At 43.1% G+C, this 22,633-nt stretch overlaps 1 protein-coding gene across 1 annotated transcript; it reads left to right on the forward strand.

The window, feature by feature from the left end:
* Window positions 1–272: 272 nt before the first annotated feature.
* On the forward strand, window positions 273–22,598 carry LOC127584075 (eukaryotic translation initiation factor 3 subunit J-like). Its single transcript, XM_052040624.1, has 8 exons — window positions 273–326; window positions 428–519; window positions 7,384–7,432; window positions 11,788–11,885; window positions 13,203–13,317; window positions 19,612–19,776; window positions 20,214–20,287; window positions 22,266–22,598. The coding sequence occupies exons 1-8, from the start codon at window positions 305–307 to the stop codon at window positions 22,380–22,382; spliced, it is 732 nt and encodes a 243-aa protein (XP_051896584.1). The 5' UTR covers window positions 273–304; the 3' UTR covers window positions 22,383–22,598.
* The last annotated feature ends 35 nt before the right edge of the window (window positions 22,599–22,633 follow it).

The following is a 22,633-nucleotide window of genomic DNA, read 5'->3' on the forward strand; positions in this document are numbered from 1 at the left end:
TCAGTGATAATAAACCTGATTCTGAGAGGTGTCAGAAATCAGCTATAGTGTCGGCTATAGGATGGCTACGGTCCCAATGCAAGCAAACAGGATGAGTGCAGACGGGCAAAAAGGGGGCATGGACGTGGTGGGCCGAACGGCCGGCGCCCGTGCTTCCCCACCTGTGCGGGGTAAACCCGGGCTCGGCGCGGCGCCGGGCTGGGCGGACTCGTGGTCCTCCCAGCTCAGACCTCCAGCTTCCCACAAACCCCAGACCTCCGGCATCCCACAAACCCTCGGCGTGACTGGGCAGGCGGCGGCGGCGATGGCGGAGCCCGACGACTGGGGTGAGCGCGGGTCCGGGGCTCGGGGTCCGGGGGCGGCGGGACGGGACGGTGCGGCTCTCCCCTCCCCTCCCCTCTAACCGCCGGCTTCCCTTCTCTTGCAGACTCGGTGGATTTCGGAACGCAGGAGGAGTCGCTGAGGAAGCCGGTGATCGTGGACCGATGGGAAGGCGAGGACGAGGATGAGGACGTGAAGGTAAAGGCCGGGGCCGAGCCCCCGGGCTCCGGCCGGCCGCTGCGCCGGTCCCAGGCTCCCAGCCGTGCGGTAAAAACTTCCAGAGCCCCTGGCCCGGGCCCAGGCCGCTCCCCACCCTCATCTCCCCGACCTGGGCCGCTGCGAAGAAACAGCGACTCCAGACGGTCCCCGCCACTGCCGCCTGGTCCCGGGCCACCGTTCACCCTGGAGCTGTGGACACGTCATGTGTGGTCCGCATGTCCCCCCGACCCCCCGGCTGTCTGCCCGCATGTCCCCCCCCCCCCCCCCCCCCCCCCCCCCCCGGCTGTCTGCCCGCATGTCCCCCCCCCCCCCGGCTGTCTGCCCGCATGTCCCCCCCCCCCCCCCCCGGCTGTCTGCCCGCATGTCCCCCCCCCCCCCGGCTGTCTGCCGCATGTCCCCCCCCCCCCCGGCTGTCTGCCCGCATGTCCCCCCCCCCCCCGGCTGTCTGCCCGCATGTCCCCCCCCCCCCCCCCCCCCCCATGCCCCCCCCCCCCGGCTGTCTGCCCCATGTCCCCCCCCCCCCCCCCTCCCCCCCCCCCCCCCCCCCCCCCCCCCCCCCCCCCCTCCCCCCCCCCCCCCCCCCCCCCCCCCCCCCCCCCCCCCCCCCCCCCCCCCCCCCCCCCCCCCCCCCCCCCCCCCCCCCCCCCCCCCCCCCCCCCCCCCCCCCCCCCCCCCCCCCCCCCCCCCCCCCCCCCGGCTGTCTACCCTCGCCCTCGCCCTCACAATTGGATCCTTGGCTTCATCCCTCTTATTAATATTTGCCTCGGTAACTTCGGGCCTATAAACTCCAAGAGATCTCTGTGCTCCTCCTGATCTCTTGCCGGGTTTTATGCTTCAGTTGTGTCCTGCAGCTTGGGAGTTCAACACCCTTCATCCATTCCCAGTACCTTCCCTTTGATCAATTTTTAAAAATCATTTTCTTTTCCCGAATTGTTTCTTTTTGCATGATATCATTTACTATGTTTAAAACACTGAATACAAGTCATTGCTTTTTTCTAAACCAAAAATGAACTTTATTCATGATATGTGGTATCATGCAATTAATCTCTGCATTAATTGAACCATTAATTCAATACATTCTCTTACAACGCATAAATGCCACTTATGTTTTCTCCTTAAATAATGCATCCATGAAGTATTTGAGGGGCAATTACATAGGATCCTAGATTGTGATCCTTCCCCACAGAGCCTCTGTGGTGGCTGCACTGAGCTTCAGTGCGTCCCTCAGCACCTTCTCCTGCACCTTGGAATGTGCCAGTCAGCAGCATTCACTTGCAGACGTCTCCTTGTACTGGAAGACCAACAAATCATGACTTGTTGATCTTTATGGAAAACTTCTTTGTGGTTAGTTTGCTAGGCTTTTCCATCAGCTTTCCTCCCTCTCTTGTCCATAATGCACATTTTAGTTATGGTGAGCCATGTGCTTCGTTGGATATTCATCGTCTGGCCTGAGTACATGTTTGATTAGTACTGATAACTAAATTACTTCTCCCTCTCAATTTCATACAATTTATGGTAAGCCAACAGTGATGCTGTTCTGGGGAAGTAGATTGCTTATGGTGGGGAGGTGGACAGATTGCTCTCATCAGAGGTATTATAGTGGAGGAGGAGGGTGAATGTTCAGGTTTCTCCATGCACATTTTTCTGTGATAATGTTTATCATGTTCAATCCCAAAATGTTGGAGAGAGAAATGACATGACATTTGCCAGCAGGCTTCAGATTAGTCTTCTTGCTGTCGATTCACACCAATGAGTGTTGAATTCTATTCATTGAGGTAGATTAATAAGGCATCCCAAGGGTGGGAGTGGGGATGGGGGGGGGGGGGAGGGAGGAGAGGTTGGTGAGGAGTGGGCATATGTATACTGCATTCCAGATTTTACACTCTGTGCTAGCAGATCATACTGCATCATTCTATTGAAGACCTCTTGATCTTTGTATTTTGACGTACCTGCCAACTGCTTGAAATTGATGTTCGGTTTAAATGTGAATAGGCTTCTGTGCTTTAAGGAATATTCTGTAGAATCCTCAGAGGTGATGTTTCACTTGCTCCATCCAGTGCAAAGTACTCGGTTGTACCTTATTCCATAGTCTCAATCCTGCACTCATCCCATCAAAACCCAATTGCCCAGTTTCCATCTCCCCTTAAGCACAATCTGATTGGTCATACCTGATTTCACATCGCTCTTGCTGTCATGATCTCCTGCTTCCTCAGAAGGAGCTAATTAACTTGGCCAATGAGAGTGAGGAGGTGGACAGCAGTGATGACATTCAGCAAAACTTAATGCTGCAAGACTTGGATTCTAAGACTGGTGGAGAAGAGATCCAGGTCAGCATGCTGAAGCTCGATGGAACTATTTCATTGGCTGGATGTTCTGACATTCAAGCTGTAAGTTCTCTGACAAGTTTGGCTAGATGGAAGGGCCAGGCTGATAAAATTCAGTGTCACCTAAAGCTGAACTCCCTTCATTGTAATCCCAGTGAAAACATTGGATACATCAAACAATATTGGCAGACAGTCATTCAGTAAAACTGTTCTCGACCAGAATGCAAGAACAAGGGTGAAAAGTTTTAAAATGTCAGCAAAATCAGTGTGTTGAATTAACCCCTTAATCTTATGTTATTACAAACCACTCAAGCTTTGTGTCATCACGTTGATATAGGGCATCAAGCTGATTGTTGAATTTTTTTATGGTATCTATCAATAAGTTTAATCTTTCAAAAGTGGACTTACACACTTAGTACTGTCATTGTGGCATTCCTGGAATTTATTAAATGCAATAATTAGTGTGGGAAGCAATAAACATAAACCAGAAAGCAAAATCCTGCAGATCTGACAAATTTCAAGTAAAAATACAAAATACCAATAAACCTTCAGTGAACAAACAGCAACTGAGGAGAGACGAAATATGGGGTTAGTGATTGAGGTCAATTTTTTTTTTAGAACCTGGTTTCATTTTCATTTGAGCTACGAAGTACATGTACTATTAAATTTAATCCATATGAATTTAGGTTTGTGACTAAATGTTGCTACTGGAAGTAGTGTGAGCAGTTTGAGTTGAAGAACATCACAGGAGTATGTCTTCTAACATCAAAGAATAAGAGTTTCTGAAGTCAGCAGTTTCCTGAATTTTCTTTGGTTTATTGTGTTTTATTTATGTTCTGTCCCACTAACACGTTTTAAAATTAGTTGATGTTGAATAAAGCCAAGGAGGAATCTGAGGGAAATTTCTTTATGCAGATAATGCTAAGCACATGGCACTCTTTATCACATGAAGTGGTTGAAGCAAATAGCATTGATCTATGTAAGGGATGCTAAAGGAGGTGGAGGTAGAGAGATATCAAAGAATATACTGATGAGATGAGGCTCGTGTAGAGCACAAACATCAACATAGACCAGTGGGGCCAAGTGACCAGTTTTTGTGTGATAATTTTATTGGTAAAAGTGTTCTTTAGTCTTCTGAAGTAATGCTCCTTTATATAGAAAGTTATATCTTTTGGAAGCTAAAAATTACTGATCAGGTAAATACTTTAAAATTCGTTATTAAAGATGGCATAGCTCAGCATAGTAACATTAAATAGTTGAGCTGAATGATAAGTAAAGCTAAAGATTCACTTCTGTTTTCTGTTTCATAAGCCAAATGATCTGATGCTTTTTCATCCAAGTAATTGCTTTGATTTAGATATGACACGATACCTTTGTGAAGATGTATTAATGGATTCCTAAATATTTTCCTGATTAGACTTAACTGCCTGATATGGTGAACATTTTCAAAGTTTATTCAAAAGTCTTCTGCTTTTATTTTAGATTTCCAGCATCTGTGATATTTTGCTGTTGTAGATTTATTTTGATTGTATTAAGTGGTGTGGGAAGAACTTTATTGGGAATACTGTGGTTTTACTTACTGTTAACCTATGAGTTTTCATTATAGAGTATTAACATTCTTTGGCCAGCTGAATGTCTCTTCTCCACAGAAACCTAACTTTGAATCTTTTCGGGCTTTCGAAATCTGTCTCCGTGATACAATTGCCTGATCTGGTGTTGCTGCTGAAATACCCTATTTGGATAAAACCTGATAAATTTACCACACAGACCAGAAGTTGTTAATGGTTTCTCCATAAGATCATAATTTTTCCAGTCTGAACATTTTGAGTCGTAACTGGGCTGCTCAATGACGTTTAAATTGCTTGATATTATATATATTGATTTTTAAAACCCTGGTAAGGTGCTGCACAATAGGTTAATTAATGGGCGGACTTTGGGTTGGATAAGAAGTTAGATTTTAAGTGCAAGGTTGTCAATGTCAGCAGTGCTATGTGGGGACTGGTTACTAATGAAATCACATGGGGATTGATGTGCCTTGTGTCTTTAGCTTTAATACTCTGGATAAGGATGTTGGTGAAAGTTTTGATCACAACTTGGATTTAATTCATTTGATGTAGGAAAAATGCCTCAAGGTACCTTGCATGACCATTGTCAAAGCAAAATTGATACTGAGCCACCTAAGATATTGGGGCAGATGACCAAAAACAGCCCAAGAAAAGAGAGAGGTTTTAAGGAAGGTCTCAAAGCAGTAAGGAGCGAGATGGAAAACCAGGGTTTTGGGGAAGGAATTTTAGAGATTAGAGGCTTGTCAGCTGGTAGTACTGGCACCCATGTCGGAAGGATAAAAATTGCGCAGACACAAGGCCAGAATTGGAGAACCATAGATAACTCTTGGGTACAGGCCTGATGATCTATTTTTGGCTGACATTACCAATGGCCAACACATGCATGACAAAAAGGAGTTGATCAAGAAGAGAACCTTTGTGGGTCACTGCAAGGGAAAGGTACAGAGACAGGAAGAGAAATAATCGCTGGTGAAAGCTTTAGATGAGGGATGTCTTTAAATGAGAAAAATAACAGATGTATATGTGAATAGGGAAAGGCCCTACATCACGTGGATGTGTCGTCGACCATGTCACATTAAGACAGAACCAGTTGGGAGGGATCATCGCCTTCAGCACAATTCATATAGAATGTTGTTAGTGACTTGGAGACAGTTTAGTAATGTAGTAGGGCTAGGAAACTTGATTGGAAAAATCAAACAATTTCTGGGAAGATTGGGCATGGGCGTAGGAAGTTCAAAGACTTCGGAGGGACAAGGGAGATTGGCAATAGAGCAGTACTTCACATCACTATCTACCGAGGCTTACTTCATTGATATCTTTTGGCTGTTTCCATTACAAATTGATTGTCGAAATTACGCAGATATATTACTGTGATCCCACCCCCTTACTATGTTTTGTATCTCCCAGCTCTTAGCCTGTATCATAGAGAATTTCCAATAAACTTCTAAATTGTCCTACATTTTCCTGTTTGACTGTATGTTAAACTTAATTTTTCAAAAAAAGGGCAGAATGTGTGGCTTGGTAAAGGAAGCTGCAGATTTAATGAGTCTTAATCTAATTATCTGTCTGGATAATATGTTGTTGTTAATAAGATAAGATTTCTTTATTAGTTACATGTACATCGAAACACCCAGTGAAATACATCTTTTGCATAGTGATTTGGGGGGCAGCCCGCAAGTGTCACCACGCTTCCGGCGCCAACGTAGCATGCCCATAACTTCCTAACCTGTATGTCTTTGGAATGTGGGAGGAAACCGGAGCACCTGGAGGAAACCCACACAGACACGGGGAGAATGTACAAACTCCTTACAGACAGTGGCCGGATTTGAACCCAGGTCACTGGCGCTGTAAAGCATTATGCTAACCGCTACGCCACCATGCCTGCATTCCAGGCATTCCAGCTCTGCAACATACCTCTGACTTGAATGGTTGACATTTGTGTTATCAAGTTCCTAAACTTATAAAGAATTGTTAGAAAGAAAGTTTAGCAGCTTTAAGGAATGAGACTGAGCAATGGAAATATGAAACTGGCTACCTTTCTGGTGGCTATTTATAGTGTCACCAGCAGGGATCTGGATGCAATTGTGATTTTATTGAAGGATGAAATAAAAACTCAAAGCACCAGAAAAACTCAGTGGGTCAGACAGCATCTGTGGAAAGAGAAAAAGAGTTAACATTTCAGGTCAAAGTCTCTTCAGAACTGACAAATCACTTAACGGGTTTCTCCTTCCACAGATGCTGCCTGACCTGAATGTTTCCAGCATTTTGTGTTATTATTTCAGATTTCCAGTATGGGCAGTTTTTTGTTTACATTTATTGAATGATAAAATTGATTTGACAAAAGCTTTAGTCCCTAAGTAAGTGTATTTTTTCTACACTTCCATTTCGTTACCCATCCCGAGTTGACTTTTGAAATTTTTGTATTCTTTTTGTATTTAATATCCACCTCCCACTAATTTCCACTCAACAGTTCGCATACTTCCCATGAAATCATTTTGCTGATTGGTAAGCATTTTAGCATTTTACCATTGTATGAATTCTTGTGTAAGCTGAGGTACCAAATACCCAGAAGCTATAGAAGAGTCTGATAGTATCCTCATTATTGTTCTCACATACAGTTTACTGTCAGGGGTCACTGAAGCTATTGGCAGAAGATTTGGGATGATCTGTTCCACTGCAATCCCAGCAATGTGGCTGCCCTGAGATCAGCTTACCATTGACTGGGGATTGAGCTTGGATCTTCTGCTCCGGATAGCTTAATAGTATTCCATTGATAAGGTACACGAGGACTTAAATGGTTTAATATCATCATCAGTAATCATAAAAATTACATCAGTTTTAGGGTATTATTTGTGTGGGTTAATGTCGGTGAAGCATCGGGACAGTTTGCTACATTTATGGATGGAAATTGTTGCAACAAAGAATAGCTATTTAAGTTGTGTTTGTTTCTACAGGACAACTGGGATGATGAGGAGGAGGAAAAGAAGCCACCAATTAAGCCAGGTAAAAATGAAGATTGTTTTATAATTATAATTAGATAGAGGGCCGAATTTTGCTTTTAAAAAGTTTATGATCAGAATCGTAGAATCATTCAGCACAGAAAAGAGCCCTTTCAGCCCACCTTGTCTGTGCTGACCATGATGTCAATCAATGCTAATCCCATTCACCTACATTAGGCCCATATCCCTCTGTGCCTTTCCAATCCAAGGATTTGTCCAAACATCTTTTAAATGTATCTGCTACCTCTGCGGGTCATTCCAGATATCCACTACCCTGTGTGTGGAAAAACAGTGCTCCAAGTGTGGCCCTCCTCTGCATTGGCAAGACCAAACGCAGACTAGGTGACAGTTTTTGCAGAACACCTGCGCTCTGTCCGTAACCGCGATCTGCATCTCCCATTGCCAGTCACTTCAACTCCTCCTCCCTCTCCATCACAGTTATGTCAGTCCTCGGCCTCCGCTGCGAAGAGAAGTCCAAACGTAAACTGGAGGAACAGCACTTCATTTTCCATCTTGGAACCTTGCAGCCTGACGGCATGGATGTTGAATTCTTCTACTTTAAGTAATGCACCACCCACCACCCACCACCGCCCCCCCCCCCCCCCCCCCAAACCATGCCTCTTATTTTTTTCTTTTTTCTGCCCTTTTTTCCACCTTACCTTTGACCCATCCCCTGGTGGATCTGCTCTCCCTCCTCCCCCGCACCCGCCTGTCACTGTCTCTTACCTGCATCTACCTGTCACCGCCCTGTGCCCCACCTGCCTCCCCTCTTCTGTCCACCTATCACTGCTCTGCTTTTCCCTCCTATATATTGGGCTTCCCCTTTTTCCCATCTTCAGTCCTGAAGAAGGGTCCTGACCCGAAACATTGGCTGCCTGCTTTTCTCTACAGATGCTGCCTGGCCTGTTGAGTTCCTCCAGCATCATCGTGTTTTTCATATAGATTCCAGCATCTACAGTCCTTGTTTCTCACAGATCTCCTTCCTAATTCTCCCCTCTCACCTGAAACCTGTGCCCACTAGTTCTAGACTTCCCTGCTCTGGGAAAAAGACTCCATCTGTTCTATGTTCCTCATAATTTTATAGACCTCTATAAGGTCACCCCTCAGCCTCCTGTGTTCCACTGAGGATAAACCCCAGTCTGTCCAATCTCTTCTTATACCTACAGCCCTCTATTCCAGGCAAACATTCCGGTGAATCTCTTCTGCACTCTTTCTATTGCTATCACATGCTTTCTGTAGTGTGGCAGCCAGAACTGTATTCAGTACTCCAGTGCAGTCTAACCAATGTTTTGTACAGCTGCAACTTAATGTCGTGACTCTTGTATTCAGTGCCCTGGTCTATGAAAGCAAGCGTATCAAATGCCTTCTTTACTATCCCATCCACCTATGTCACCACTTTCAGGGAGCTATGGACTTGCACCCCCAAGGTCCCTCCACATCAACTCCTGCCATTTACTCTTTATGTCCTGCAAGAATTTGACTTCCCAAATGCATTACCTCACACAAATGGATTAAATTCCCATCTGAAACTGCACCCCCCCCCCCAACTTTCCAGGTGATCTATGTTCCACTGTATCCTTAGACAACCTTTGCTACCTAAGACTCCACCGGTTTTTGTGTCTGCAAACTTCCTAATCAGACCACCTACTTTCTCATCCAAGTCATTTATACATAATATAAACAGCCAGTACTTGTCCCAGTACCAGTGCCTATGGTATACCACTTATAACAGACTTCCCAGTCAGAAAAACACCCATACACCACTACCCTCTGCTTTCTCTCACCGTCAATTTTGGATCCAGTTTGCCAATGCACCTGAGATCCCTTGTGCCTTAAGCTTTTGGACCAACCTACCATGTGGTACCTTGTTAAACGTCTTCCTAAAGTCTATGTAAACCATGATTAATGCCCTGCCTTCATCAAATTTCTTCGTTAACTCCTTAAAATACTCTATCAGATTTGTGAGACATGATCTCCCCTGTCAGGCATTCTGAATATTTCCAGCATTTTCTGATTTAAGTTTAGAACTTATCTTCCACTGACCACTGGTTTTACTGCCTGAGCAAGTCTGAAATATCACCAGGTCTCATATTGTCTACGAGATTGGGCCCAAACCTTGGGGGCGGTGGGGGAGGAAGGAAGGCAGATTTCAATAGTGTAAGGCAGGACTTGGCGGAAATAGATGGGAAAAAGGGAAAACACAATCTGATAAATGGGAGGCATTTGAGAGGTTAGAGTCAACATGTCCCTTGAGGGTAAGCAAAGATGATAAGATCATGGGGACCTCAGTTAACAAAGGACATTGAAGGTTTGATCAGGGAAAAGGAAGCACATGTCAAATATGGGAAATTGGTATCGAACAAGTCTTTTGAAGTTCACAAGGGATATAGGAGACGACTTAAAATTAGGAGGGCAACAAGGATGAACAAAATCATGCTGACTCCTCCTAATCAGTCCCTGCCACTGACATGAGGCCCGCTGGCCTATAGTTTCCTGGCTTGTCCCTCCCTCCTTTTTTGAACAACAAGGGGACAGCATTAGCTATCCTCCAGTCTTCCGGTACCTTACAGCGGCCAATGATGATGTAAAAATCTCCGTCAGAGTCCCAGCAATCTCCTTCCTTGTTTTCCTTAGCATCCTGGGAGAGATCCAAAAGGTCCTGGGGACTTATCCATCCTAATGTGTGTCAGTATTTCTAACATTTCTCCTTCCTGATGCTGATGTGCTCCAAAATATCAGCGTACCCCTTCCTTAGCTCTTCAGCCACCACATCCTTTTCCCTGGTGAACACTGATGAGAAGTATTCATTTAACACCTCCCTCGAATCCCCTGGCTCCTTACGATTCCACTTTAGTCCTACTTGACAAGGTCATTTCATGGCTCCTTGTTGCCCTCCTAATTTTAAGTCGTCTCCTATATCCCTTGTGAACTTCAAAAGACTTGTTCGATACCAATTTCCCATATTTGACATGTGCTTCCTTGTCCCTGATCAAACCTTCAATATCCTTTGTTAACTAAGGTCCCCTGATCTTATCATCTTTGCTTACCCCCAAGGGACATGTTGACTCTAACCTCTCAAATGCCTCCCATTTATCGGATTGTGTTTTCCCTTTTTCCCATCTATTTCCGCCAAGTCCTGCCTTACACTATTGAAATCTGCCTTCCTTCCTTCCTCCCCACCGCCCCCAAAGTTTGGGCTCAATCTCGTAGACAATATGAGACCTGGTGATATTTCAGACTTGCTCAGGCAGTAAAAACCAGTGGTCAGTGGAAGATAAGTTCTAAACTTAAATCAGAAAATGCTGGAAATATTCAGAATGCCTGACAGCTTTTGTGTAGAGAGAAACAGTTTGTTTTAGGTCTGAAATGTTAACACTGTTTCTCCCTCCAAGGATGCTGCTTGATCTGCTGTGTATTTCCAGCCCTTTTCAGATTTCCAGCAAATGTTGTAATTTGCTTTTAACTTCTGGATTAATTAACTTGAACTTTTTTTAACGATCTATCTCTTAAGATGCTAATTTTGTTCTGTGAATGAGAGGCCACAATTATATTTGCTTTCCCCTACTGAATTTAAAGAGTGCATCAGAATCAGCTTTATTATACAATATGAAATGTGTTGTTTTGTGGCATCAGTACAGTGCAGACATAAAATTACTATAAATAAATGAATAGTGTAAAAAAAACGAATAACGAGGTATTCATGGACCGTTCAGAAATCTGATGGCAGAGGGGAAGAAGCTGTTACTGAATCATTGAGTATGGGTCTTCAGGTTCCTGTACCTCCTCCCCGATGGTAGTAACGAGAAGAAGGCAGGTCCCGGATGGTGAGGGTCCTTAGTGATGGATGCCGTCTTCTTGAGACACCGCCTCTTGAAGATATCCTCAATGGTGGGGAGGATTGTGTCCGTGATGGAGCTGGCTGAGTCTACAACCCTCTGCAGCCTCTTGCAATCCTGCGCATTGGAAGCTCCATACCAGGCTGTGATGCAACCAGTCAGAGTGCTCTCCACTGTAAATCTATAGAAGTTTGTAAGAGTCTTTGGTGACATACTGAATCTCCTCAAACTCCTAACAAAGTAGTTGCATGAGAGATTAACTTTCCACCATAACTTAATAGACTTTTGAAACTTGCTGTTCAGGACTACACATGAATGTTGGTCAATTGTGTGTGGCATCAGATAGGTTAAGAACATAAGAAATAAAGCAGTAATCAGCCATTCAACCTGCATTAGACACGTGATATTGCAGGTGAGGGTGAAATAGCAAAGCTAATTATATCGTGTTTACTTATCACTGATAAAACGATACCTCGTCATGTCACCAGTTGGGGTGCTGATCTTTCTGGAATTCTTATCACAGAAGCCAAGGTTTCAGAAAAGAAGAAATTAAGTGACAGGATTAAAGAGAAGGAGGAAAAGGAGAGGCAGCTAAAGAAGAAACATGTGGCGCTAAAAAATGTAAGTTGTTTTTTATGGGGTAAAACTTCTGCAAGCACCTCCTCAGCCAGCAGAGGGCCCTGCTGGGGAATTGAATCCTATTAAAGGATAGAAGTGCTGTACTGACATGCTGTAGCATTTGGCATTGGCAAAATTCAAGTCAACAGGGAGCAGTCAGGATGTGCACTGCTGCTGAAAACTCTTAACCTCTCCCTTGCAAATTTGGGAATACATAAAGGAGATTTGACTGAAACAACAAATTGTAATTCCATTGCAGAAGTAACGTGGCATTTGAGGAGAATGGGTGGTTGGTTTTATCACATTGGTGCCTGTATTACTTCGTTCCGTGTCTGTTTTTCACATAGGTTATATGTTAGATGATCTAGGGTGACCATCACTGCATTGGTATTTAGGCCAGACTTCAGTCATAATTCAGGCCCTATTTTAAATTCATTCATTGGGTCAATATATTTTTTCAAAATTGATGTCATATTTTTAACACAAACGGTGAATATAAACATGTTGCTCCACTACCTCTTTCACGAATGAACGTGGGGATTTCTATCCATCCAGGAGTAGGCATGGTTTTTAACATGCTGTGTAGCTGGATGGGTGTACTTTCTGCTGCATTCAGTCATTAGTTTCTTTGAGGGAATATTTTGTGTTCTATTTGATTGGATCACTGTTTGGATAGGGTTTGTTGTCCCTCTACATTGTCACACATGGAGTTTTATTGTATTATCATGAATTCCCATCTCGATGAATCAAAAGTGCATTCTCACCAGTAGGGAATGAATATCAGCAGATGATTCACCCCAGGAAAATTGCCACACACCTTTCTGGGCCTCCTTTTCCTAAAGGTGTAGGAGTTACTGAATGCAAGTTCAAATCCCTACGTGGAAGTTTGACAACTTTGGACAAATTAATTCTAAAGCTGTTGTCAGTACAAGTGACTATGAAGGTATTGGATTCTTGGAGGAAAAAATCTAGCTGATTCACTAATGTTCTTCAGGAAGAAACTTGCCATTCTTCCCCAGTTTAGGTCTGTATGTGACTCCAGCCCAACATCAACACGGTTGACTCTCAAGTGCCCTTGGCCTAACATGCTGCTCTTTAGGCTTTGAGCCAGCAGTTCGGGAAGGCAGCCTGATTCTTCCTTGACGTAGCTAGGGATGGACAATATGTGTTGGCCTTGCTGGTGATTATGTCCTGAGAATAAATGAATTTAGAAAATGTGAAATGATAAGGAAAAGTAAAAATTTACACGATTAGTATGTTGATGTTACTGGGAACTTCTGTAGGCACTTCATACTGCAGCAGTCTAACATCTTTTTTAAGTCATTAAAAGCGCAGGAACCAGCAGAGCTCTCGACAGAGGAACAGCTAGCAGAGAAACTTCGACTAGCGAAGCTACAGGAGCAGGCAGACTTGGAAGTTGCGAAGGACACATTTGGTAAGCTCGCAATGAATGTTCTTTAAGTTAAATTTGGATACAGCATTACTTGGATAGCTTCTTGTTGATAAAGTATCACTGGTGATAGTGTGACACTGCATGTGTGTCTAGTGTTTCCTGACATTATTGGGCTCTGTTTTCAATTGATTTTCAGTAAAGAGCTGCTAGAACTGCCCTGGGCAGCAGTCACCTTGTCTATCATGCTGTGTGGCAGTGTTGTTAACAGATCCAGATAGTGTGTGGCTGACGGCCGAGTGGTTTGTTTAATTGAGCTAAGCTGATCGAGAAGGTCTCAGCTTTAATCCCAGATCAGCATGGAGTTAACTGTTGTTAGCCAGGGAATGGAAGATTTATCAAATAGGCTGTGACTAAAGTTAAGAGGTGAAAAGTGACCATTGAAAGTGTCTTGCTTGTTTTCACTTGTGAGAGACAGATGTTCCTGGCAAGGCCTGGATTTAATAGCCACCTTTAATTGTCCCTGTGAATTTATTTGTGAACTGCTGCCTTGAACTGCTGTAGTCCTTGTGGTGTTGTGTTGGGAATGTTTCCCATATATGATGGGTATGGTATGGTGGACCTAGAACTGAATAGCCAGCCCACGTGAAGGAAAAGTACATTAACACAGCCTTGTAATTCTTGAAGATGGTTAGAAGGAGCAGCTAGTTGTGCATCACTCTTGACTGAGAAAATACTGTCTCGGCAGATCCCAGAACAGAAATGACAACCACTGTGAAGGAAGAAGCAATCACGGGGATGAAGAATATTGGCAATAGCTCCTGATCATTTTATGTACTTCACCTCCATCCCTCTGCTCTCTCCAGTGCCAAGCTATCGTTGTTAATTGTTGGGAACCACATTTAAAATTTAGCTATAAATGGAAATTTGTAAGACTGTGGAGAAAGGGAGGGGGTGTGGAACTAACTGTACAGCCTCCTCCTGTGGGGGATAATAATCAAGGAATTTAGAATAGTAAAATGTGGCGCAGTTCTACTGCTTTGCTGTAGATGGGGCTGAAGCACCATGGGCACAGTCACATCCATGTTTGAAGTCTGAGCATTTTATTATGTCTGTTTGTACTTAATTGCATCTTGGACCTTTGAGTGGTTCAGTATGCGGGAAAAATGATTTTCTGTTGCCTTTGCCTCATATGAGCTGTCCCATTTAATAACACAGCAGGATCTGCCCATTTTGATTTTTCTGGTCCACAGCTATGCTGCTAAACTCCATTTGATCATTTAAGCACATTTTTGAAATAGAAGGCCTCAGCTTTGGCATTCACTGCTGCACATACAACATTTTATTAAGGTAGTGTACTTTCATATGTCTCCAGAATGGTCAGCTGGGCTTTGGAATTGGTGTTGTAGATCTTTACCAAAGATGAAGGGACGAAGAGTTTACAATAAAGCCCGGAACCATTGCTGCAGTTCTGGACTTGCCATTTCTATTCATTTTGAGAGATGATTCAGGGAAGTATCCTTGCAAGTTGCAGTGTACTAGGTTGCTGCTATAAAAAGGACTTATTGATGGTTTATCAGAGTCTCTTACTCAGTTCTTGAGGGACATGTTCCATCCTGTGTGAACCTCTATAGCCTTTCACAGATAATTAGAGGGCCCAAGTGTGTACAAAAAAAATATATCCATGCCCCAAAATAGAATTAGAGTCTTGCTGCCTTTTCTGCTTGGAAAAGCTGAATCATTTTGTAACAGATCCCAGTTTCCTTGTCATAAATCTGTAAATTAGCCCTTTTCAACAGAGTTAACATTTCGGGTTGAAGACCCTTGGTCAGAACTGCGTCAAAATTTGGGAGTTCTGACTAAGGGGCTTCGATCTGAAACATTAGTTCTGTTTCACTTCCCACAGATGTGGCCTGACCTGTTGAGTACTGAAAACAATGGATTGCTGTGAAAATCTAATTAGTATACCAATACTGTGCCAGATAAGGGAAACCATTGTCCCAGTGTTTGAACCTGTAGCACACAAAGGGTTGATGTTTCTACTCCTATTCCTACATATAAGTGCTGGAGTTCCAAATTTTTCACACTTGAGATTGCTAGATTCTCATTGGATAACTGTATTAAAGGGTCTGTAACAGGTGTATAAATGAAGCTGAGGGACTGATCTAATAAAATGATAGTACAGGCTCAAAGGGCAGACTGACCTAGTTTTGTTTGCATGCTCCTAAAGGGTCATGATGTGTATAGACGCAAGAGACTGCAGATGCTGGAGTCTGGAGCAACAGACAATCTGCTGGAGGAACTCTGTAGGTCAACCAGCATCTGTGGGGGGAGCTGGGGGAAGGAATTGTCAATGTTTCAGGTCAAAACCCTGCATCAGGACTGACTTAGGGTTGACCCAAAACGTCGACAGTTCTTTCCCCCCACATATGCTGCTCAACCCACAGGGTTCCTCCCATCAGATTGTTGCTCATGGCATGTGTACCCACTAGTCAAACCAGGCAATGGACAGAGTGGCTTCTGGAGCATGTAGCTTAATTAGTGACATTGTTGTGAGGGTTAACAAGTTGGTTGTCCAGTGCTGGTAACTTGGGGGTGCATTAGTTGGAGGTGGGGCATGTGATGCAGTCCCCAGAATGTGGCATGATTGGAGTGGGCAGTACTACCAGGGTGAAAAATATTGCTCCTGTTCATTTTATGTACTTCACATCCATCCCCTAATGCTGGAAGGATAAACAGGTTTGGATAATGATGGCTTTTGGTGTTGTGAGATTTCTGGAATCCATGGGAGTGGGCTCTAAAACGTGGAGCCTTCCAGGTTGAAATTAGTAGGTAGTAAGGGTTAGTTGTGCTGTTAATACCCAGCTGAGACAGTTTAGATGAAAACGACTGGCATGCTTTCCTATGAAAATAAATGAGGGCAAGTGAGAAAACAAATTTTTTTCTTGCTTTAAGATTAAAGCCTCAGCCTCCAGACAGATGTAGAAAATTAAGCATTGTGTTTTACAGATCGGGATTTGAGGTCAGCTCATTGCAGAAGAGGTATTGTGGCCTGTGACCTTTTAGTAATTTGGCAACATTTCTATAAGAATTATGGGGAGCAAAGTGTGCTTTGCACAAAGCCACGTAGTTCACAGGCCTTGATCCCTGACAGTAATAACAAGGAACCTCTTTTAAACACAGTGGAAGGAATAATGGAAAACAGATTAGTTCTTGAAATAAACTCTTTGTAATTCAACGGTCTTTAGGTTCCTGAAACACCAAGTTTTTCCAGTGTTTTGAACACTGGTTAATTCAGAAAGTGAGTGAGCCTCATTGTATTGGATGACTGACTCACACTTTGAGCTTTTCATCATGTAATACCAAATTTTGGGCTGTTTTGCAGTGTAAGTAGTTCCATTGCTCCAAACCGATCTCCAGTTTCAAAGCTTCTGTGGCGATCGGTTGCGGGATTAATATTGACATCTGATGGATGACTTTTAGAGTTCAGAACTTAGCTTTGTTGCATTACAGTGCTGGGAATCATACAGATGTTCCTAGGTCTATTCATTTTCAAGAGGTAACAATCAGCATCGCATCAAAACCCACTGCAAATGAGGATCAGTCGGTTCCAATCTTCATGTTGGCTGCGTTCAGATCCCCTTTCGAGCCAGTTTTGTTAGTGCTCGGGACTGCTCATGGGAGGACTTTTTATATCAGCTTGTGCTGTGGTTTGTGAGTTTGTGACATTATTTCCCAGTGAAGGCTGAGCTCTTCCTTGAACAGTCATTGGCTGGGAAATATCGAAGGGAGAACCACAGGGAATTGTGAACCGGTTTAGGAAGGAAGCACTGGTCAGCTCTAGTCCTGGGATGTTGGGGGTGATCAGGATAAAACTGGTCTTCAAATAAAGAACCTTTACATAAAGGGAGACTCTGAGGTAACATTTGTTTTAAGATGAAGTTTATGTAAGACATTTTTTGCTTCACTGTTGAGTTGAAGTGACCAAAGGTAAACACTTTTATTAAACGTGGGGGATGGGACTTGGGGGAGTCGCACAGTTTCCGGGACTTGACAGCTCCATTTGGTGATTTGATCCATTGCCTCTGTGGTACCTCTGCCTCGGGTGCTTTGCTGCTCGTTACCATTAATGGACCAGTGTAAAGCACTCTTTAAAAACTGATACTTCTAGTAGAAGTGTTGGGGCTGATGGAGCAGGATTCCAACATGAGCAGGGAGGAGATTAAATCAAGCTGTGTTGGATTTAAATCTTGAATCAATCTGAAAATGTTACTGAAAAACCTCAAACTGCTCCATGTGAGACCTTTCCACCCCCCCCCCCCATATCATCTCGTACTGTTCTCCCTATCAGCATATCCCTATCTCTCAGCTTCCCTATTACACATCAATGTGTGGAGATGGGGAAAGAATTAGATGGAAACTAAATGTATTGTCTGGGAATTGACCGGGGAAGAAAATGCAAGAATACAAATCTGTAGAGCATTGAGTACGGGATGGAGAACGTGCTGTATACTGTGATCTGACATCCACCTTAACATAGAACATCGAACATTACAGCACCGTACAGGCCCTTTGGCCCACAATGTTGTGAAACATTCTTGTCGTACACTAGACAGATGTTTGGTTGCATTGCCACCGCCGCATGCTAACTTGTAATGAATTTATTGCCTATGTGGCAAGATTTTAAATAATTTGTAATTAAATGGATTTTTATATGATGAAAGGATGAAAGCAAATTGTTATGTGGCAAAAAACATTAAAAGGTCTGTGTGGTATGTAATTGTCATGACTTAGGATAGGAAGTGGCAGAGCAGGAATGCCACTATTGTGGCCAAAATAAGGACACAGCATATTTGCAGTGTTGACGGTATGACTGGATCCTATTCACTGTGAGTCCAGTTGTGTTGCTGACCCTCACTGGCTGCATGATATTGCTTGTGATGGATCTACAAATAATTTATGGCAAGTTCCACTTTTGATCCCCTACCCCCCAAAGCATTAGCAGTTTTCATCACTTCACCTTTGACAGCCGTACTTTCACCTGCTGAGACCCTGAGCTCTGGCATTCCCTCCCGGAACTCCTCTTTGACAAGCCTTTGATTATCTGACCTAATATGACCACTGTAGCAATACTATATTTTGTTCAGATGGCACTTGTTTCATTAATTTAGAAATGCTATCTAAATGCAAGTTGTTAACTAGCATCTATATTGGTCATATAAATTAATAACCTTCAGTATAAATGCAACCATGCTGCTTCTGTATGTGATGGTTTGTGTTTCACGGTGCTACACAGAGGAGGGGAATGAAATGAAATTGCTACAAGTAGTGAGCAATTGTGCGGTGTGTTTGAAGGTTAGAAGTTTGTGTCACTGGTCAGTTATTTATGGAAATAAGATGGTGGAATTTTAGTACATGCAACACAGCCTATTTTTGTTGAGTGTCTCTAAGTTTTGTGGTTGGGATTTGCTGTCGCTGCAATTTCTGCTGAATATAAGAATCTTAGTGAAACAAAATATTGGTGTTGCTTAATTTATTAATTTGCATGGCCTCAGACCAAATCATCTCCAAGGGACCACGTCATGAATAAACAGTTTGTCCTGAAGTTGAATCTTCATTTTCCAAGCAAATTGGCCGAATGTATTTTTGTATAAAGTAAATCTCCATGTTATGTTCAGAGATGAACTTTAATTCCTTTGAATTTGAGGAAAACCAGAGCGGTTTTCCTAGTGTCCTGGTCAATATTTATCCTTCAGTGAGCAGCAGAAATAACATAGATTGATTTATAACTTGTAGCTGTTTTTGAGACTTTGCCTATTGGATGCTGTGCTCCATAAATAAGCAATTGGCTCTAAAATATTTTAGGATTCCCTGAAGCTGTGATGGTCTTGGTCTCATTTTCTTTCCTGCTAGTGTGGGAGTTGAACAAAAAGCAAGTTGTTTAAACATTTACACTTTGCCTTCTGCCTTGAGTCTCTGGAACTGTAAACTTCTGACTTTTTTTTGTGAAAATATTCCAGCTAGGTGATCTGGGAACTGCTTTGCACCCAAGGCAGGTTCGGTGGAAAACCAGGAATTGTGGGGTGGAGTTTGATAATACACTCATATTAGAGGAAAGGTATAATCTAGGATCATAAGTCTCAGTCTGCAGGACTTTACCTCTTGCATTGGAAGCATCTTAACTCTGTACCATTGGTGATTTTTGTTTTGGCACTGCTGATATCCACTAACTCACATGGAACACTGTTTGGATTGGGAACAGGGCACTGGGGGTGGAGGTACTGGAATTTTGAAATCTGTCCAAAATAATTTTTGTTTCACATCACCTTCCTCCTCCAGGCATGAACAATGTAACGCAGTTTGGAATTGACTCCATGTGCCCGTCTACTAGAGAAGACTTTGCAGAATTTGGAAAGCTCTTGAAGGAAAAGATTACACAGTTTGAAAAATCTATATATTACGTGGACTTCTTGGAAAACTTACTGAGAGATATTAGCATTTCATGTAAGTTGATTGTGTGAATGTGAGGTTTTTGTTGGTTTGTATATTGTTGGCATTTGCAGAAATCAGTAATCATGTTGGAAGGGCCTTCTAACAAAGTCTGGTAGTTTTCCAGAATCAAACATTGAGCTTTGGTGTTATCAAAAATGGATCTGCCTCCGAGGTACATTTCAGCTTAAACTTCATTTAGGATTCACTGCGTATTCAAACTGGGTAGTTTAGTTCTGTTTGGGACTAAATTCAAAGTGCCCACATTGGAACGAAGGGTGGGCTAGTGTGCATTATCATTTCACCCAGTGTCCCATAGTATCTGCTTAATGGGTTCCATCTCTCCAGTAGTATTTTTGGGTATAAATTTGAAATGTTGCTGTTTGTCGCTAGACCCATGTGTTTGTCTAGAGTTTGCTGCTGAAGTTCAGCTCTGTGACTTTTTTTTCCAGTGGAAGCTGATGACTTGAAAAAACTGAACAACTCTTTGACGACATTGTGTAGTGAAAAGCAGAAACAAGAAAAGGTAAGAAAATCCCTGGAGCTCTCTATAATTTCTCCACCGCATATTGGAGCTAAGAGGAGGAGAAAATGTTACTGTAGGTTTTAAAACAGAGGTAGAGGTTATAATTTTCTTCAAAACATTTAGGTCACAATTAAGAGGTATGTGTGCTTTAGCTCTCTGTCCAGTACAGTCACCACTTAGTCAGAGTTCAGGGTAAAGGATCCACTCTGAAAGCCTGATCATAAAATTCTGGTTGATGTTCCAAATGCAATACTGAGGGAGTGCTGTGATGTTGGAAGTGCTGTCTTTTGAATGAGACATGAACCCAATGCTGACAGCATCCATCCACTCAAACTGCGTATGTGGCAATTTACCCACTCTCATCACTCCTTTCCCCGTACTTGCATCTGCAACTTTGTTGATCAATATTTATTACATAAATCAGACTATTAAAAATGGAAAATTCAAGGATTAAAATACTTTGTACCGCTGGGGGGAGCTTTCTTTTTCCTCAGTCAGTAGAGTGCTGATTTTCTGGGATTGCACCAGTTATTGTCAAAATGGATCAATAAGGTTGCCCACTTGACTAGGAAATCCTCAGTGTAAGTGCCGAGTATTTAAAAGTGAGATGTTATGACTTGCACATTGACCTGTTGGGGTTCAGCATTTGTGCACTGCATTGTGATTTTCTGATGGTACTGTTGATAAATTGTTTTATTATTGCCACATCTACTGAGGGACAGTGAAAAACTGCTTTGCATGCTGTTCATCCATCCACATTGAAGGAATGTGTCTAGGTGCTCTTCCTCCTCCTCCAGAAAGTGTAAATGGGAGCTCATAACTTTGAGCCTCCAGTCTGGAACTGCCTTCTATCTGTATGGTATTTAAAGCTGTTCAAGCTCACTCAGTTTGATGCAGGGGAAGCTGGGGTGTCCTCTGCATCTAAAGCAGTCAGCCTTTTATGACTTCCTTATGGGGTTGGAGGAGAGGTGAAAGGGAAAATATTACCTAACAATCTAGAGGTAGGGCTACAAGTTTTGGGGGTTGTAGTTTCACATAAAGCTACAAGGAACTGAGGTGAAGCAACCTTAGGACTAGAAGATGGAATTAACATGGATGAAGTGAGAGTGAGCAGTGCTGAATAAATATGTTCCACAGATGTAGAAATGTGTAAATTGTTTTGAAATGCAGTGTTTTATGTTTCAGAGACAATAATTTAGCACAGAAGCAGGCTCTCTGGCCCACTATGTTCATGCTGACCATCAAGTACCTATCTATACTAATCCCATTTTACCTGCACTTGGTCTTTAGCCTAAGTCTTGACGATTCAAGTACTCATCTAGGTAATTAAATGTTGTGAGAATACTTGCTTCCATGACCCACTCAGGCATTGTGTCCAGATTTCAACCACCCTTCAGGTGAAAAAGTTCGTCCTTGTATCCCTGTGAAACTTCTTATCCTTTACCCCAAACCTGTGCCCTCCAGCTTTAGCTTTACACTTGTAAGTAAATAATGTTACTACTGTAAGCACAAGGATCCTGATCAAAATACTGGTTTGCACAAAATCCCTTCTCATTCTACTGAGGTTGCCACAGAGGGAAAGTTTCAAATGTACAGCAAATTACTATTTGAGAGCATTAGCACTAAGACTGGTTCACTGACTTTTGTGCTCCTTTTGTTCTGACCTCTTGTGTATCCTGATTTTCATTGGCCATCAGTGCTTGTCCATTGAACTCTGAATCCTTAGATCTGGAATTTAATCCCTGCCCCTTATCTCCTTTTTTGGAATACCCTGTAAAACTTGCTTTACTCACCAAGCTTTTGAGCGCCTGTCCTTCAATTTGGTCTTAGTTTTTTTTGTTTGATAACGATCCTGTGAATACCCTTAGGCTATTTCATGACATTGAAGGTACAGGTTGTTTTAGCAGGTCTGCACTTAGTAAACTTTTCTCAAATCTACAAATGAGGAAAGCTGACTGTTTCTGTTCCAACCTTTCAGCAAAACAAAGGCAAAAAGAAGAAGAAGGCCCCTGTGCTTGCGGGTGGATTTAAGGCAAATCTGAAGGATGATCTTGATGACTATGGTTACACGCAGGAGTATGACGACTTCATGTGATCGTGTCCTCATGACCCAGGCTTCTTCCAGCATGTTTTTTGTAGACAGCCTCCTGCTGCTGGTTTGTCCTTGAGCTGCACAGAATCCTTGCGTTGTTATGGAACTAGCTAGGACACTGGATGCCCCATGATAACATCAACAGGTTTTATTACTGGTACCATAATTACGCATTGTTACTGTCGGTGACAACACTCACATAGCACTGTGGAGAAAGTACCTGCATGGATTTGGGGTGGGTGGGGTGGGAAGAG

Source organism: Pristis pectinata, chromosome 28 (genome assembly GCF_009764475.1).
Source record: "Pristis pectinata isolate sPriPec2 chromosome 28, sPriPec2.1.pri, whole genome shotgun sequence".
NCBI lineage: Eukaryota > Metazoa > Chordata > Chondrichthyes > Rhinopristiformes > Pristidae > Pristis > Pristis pectinata.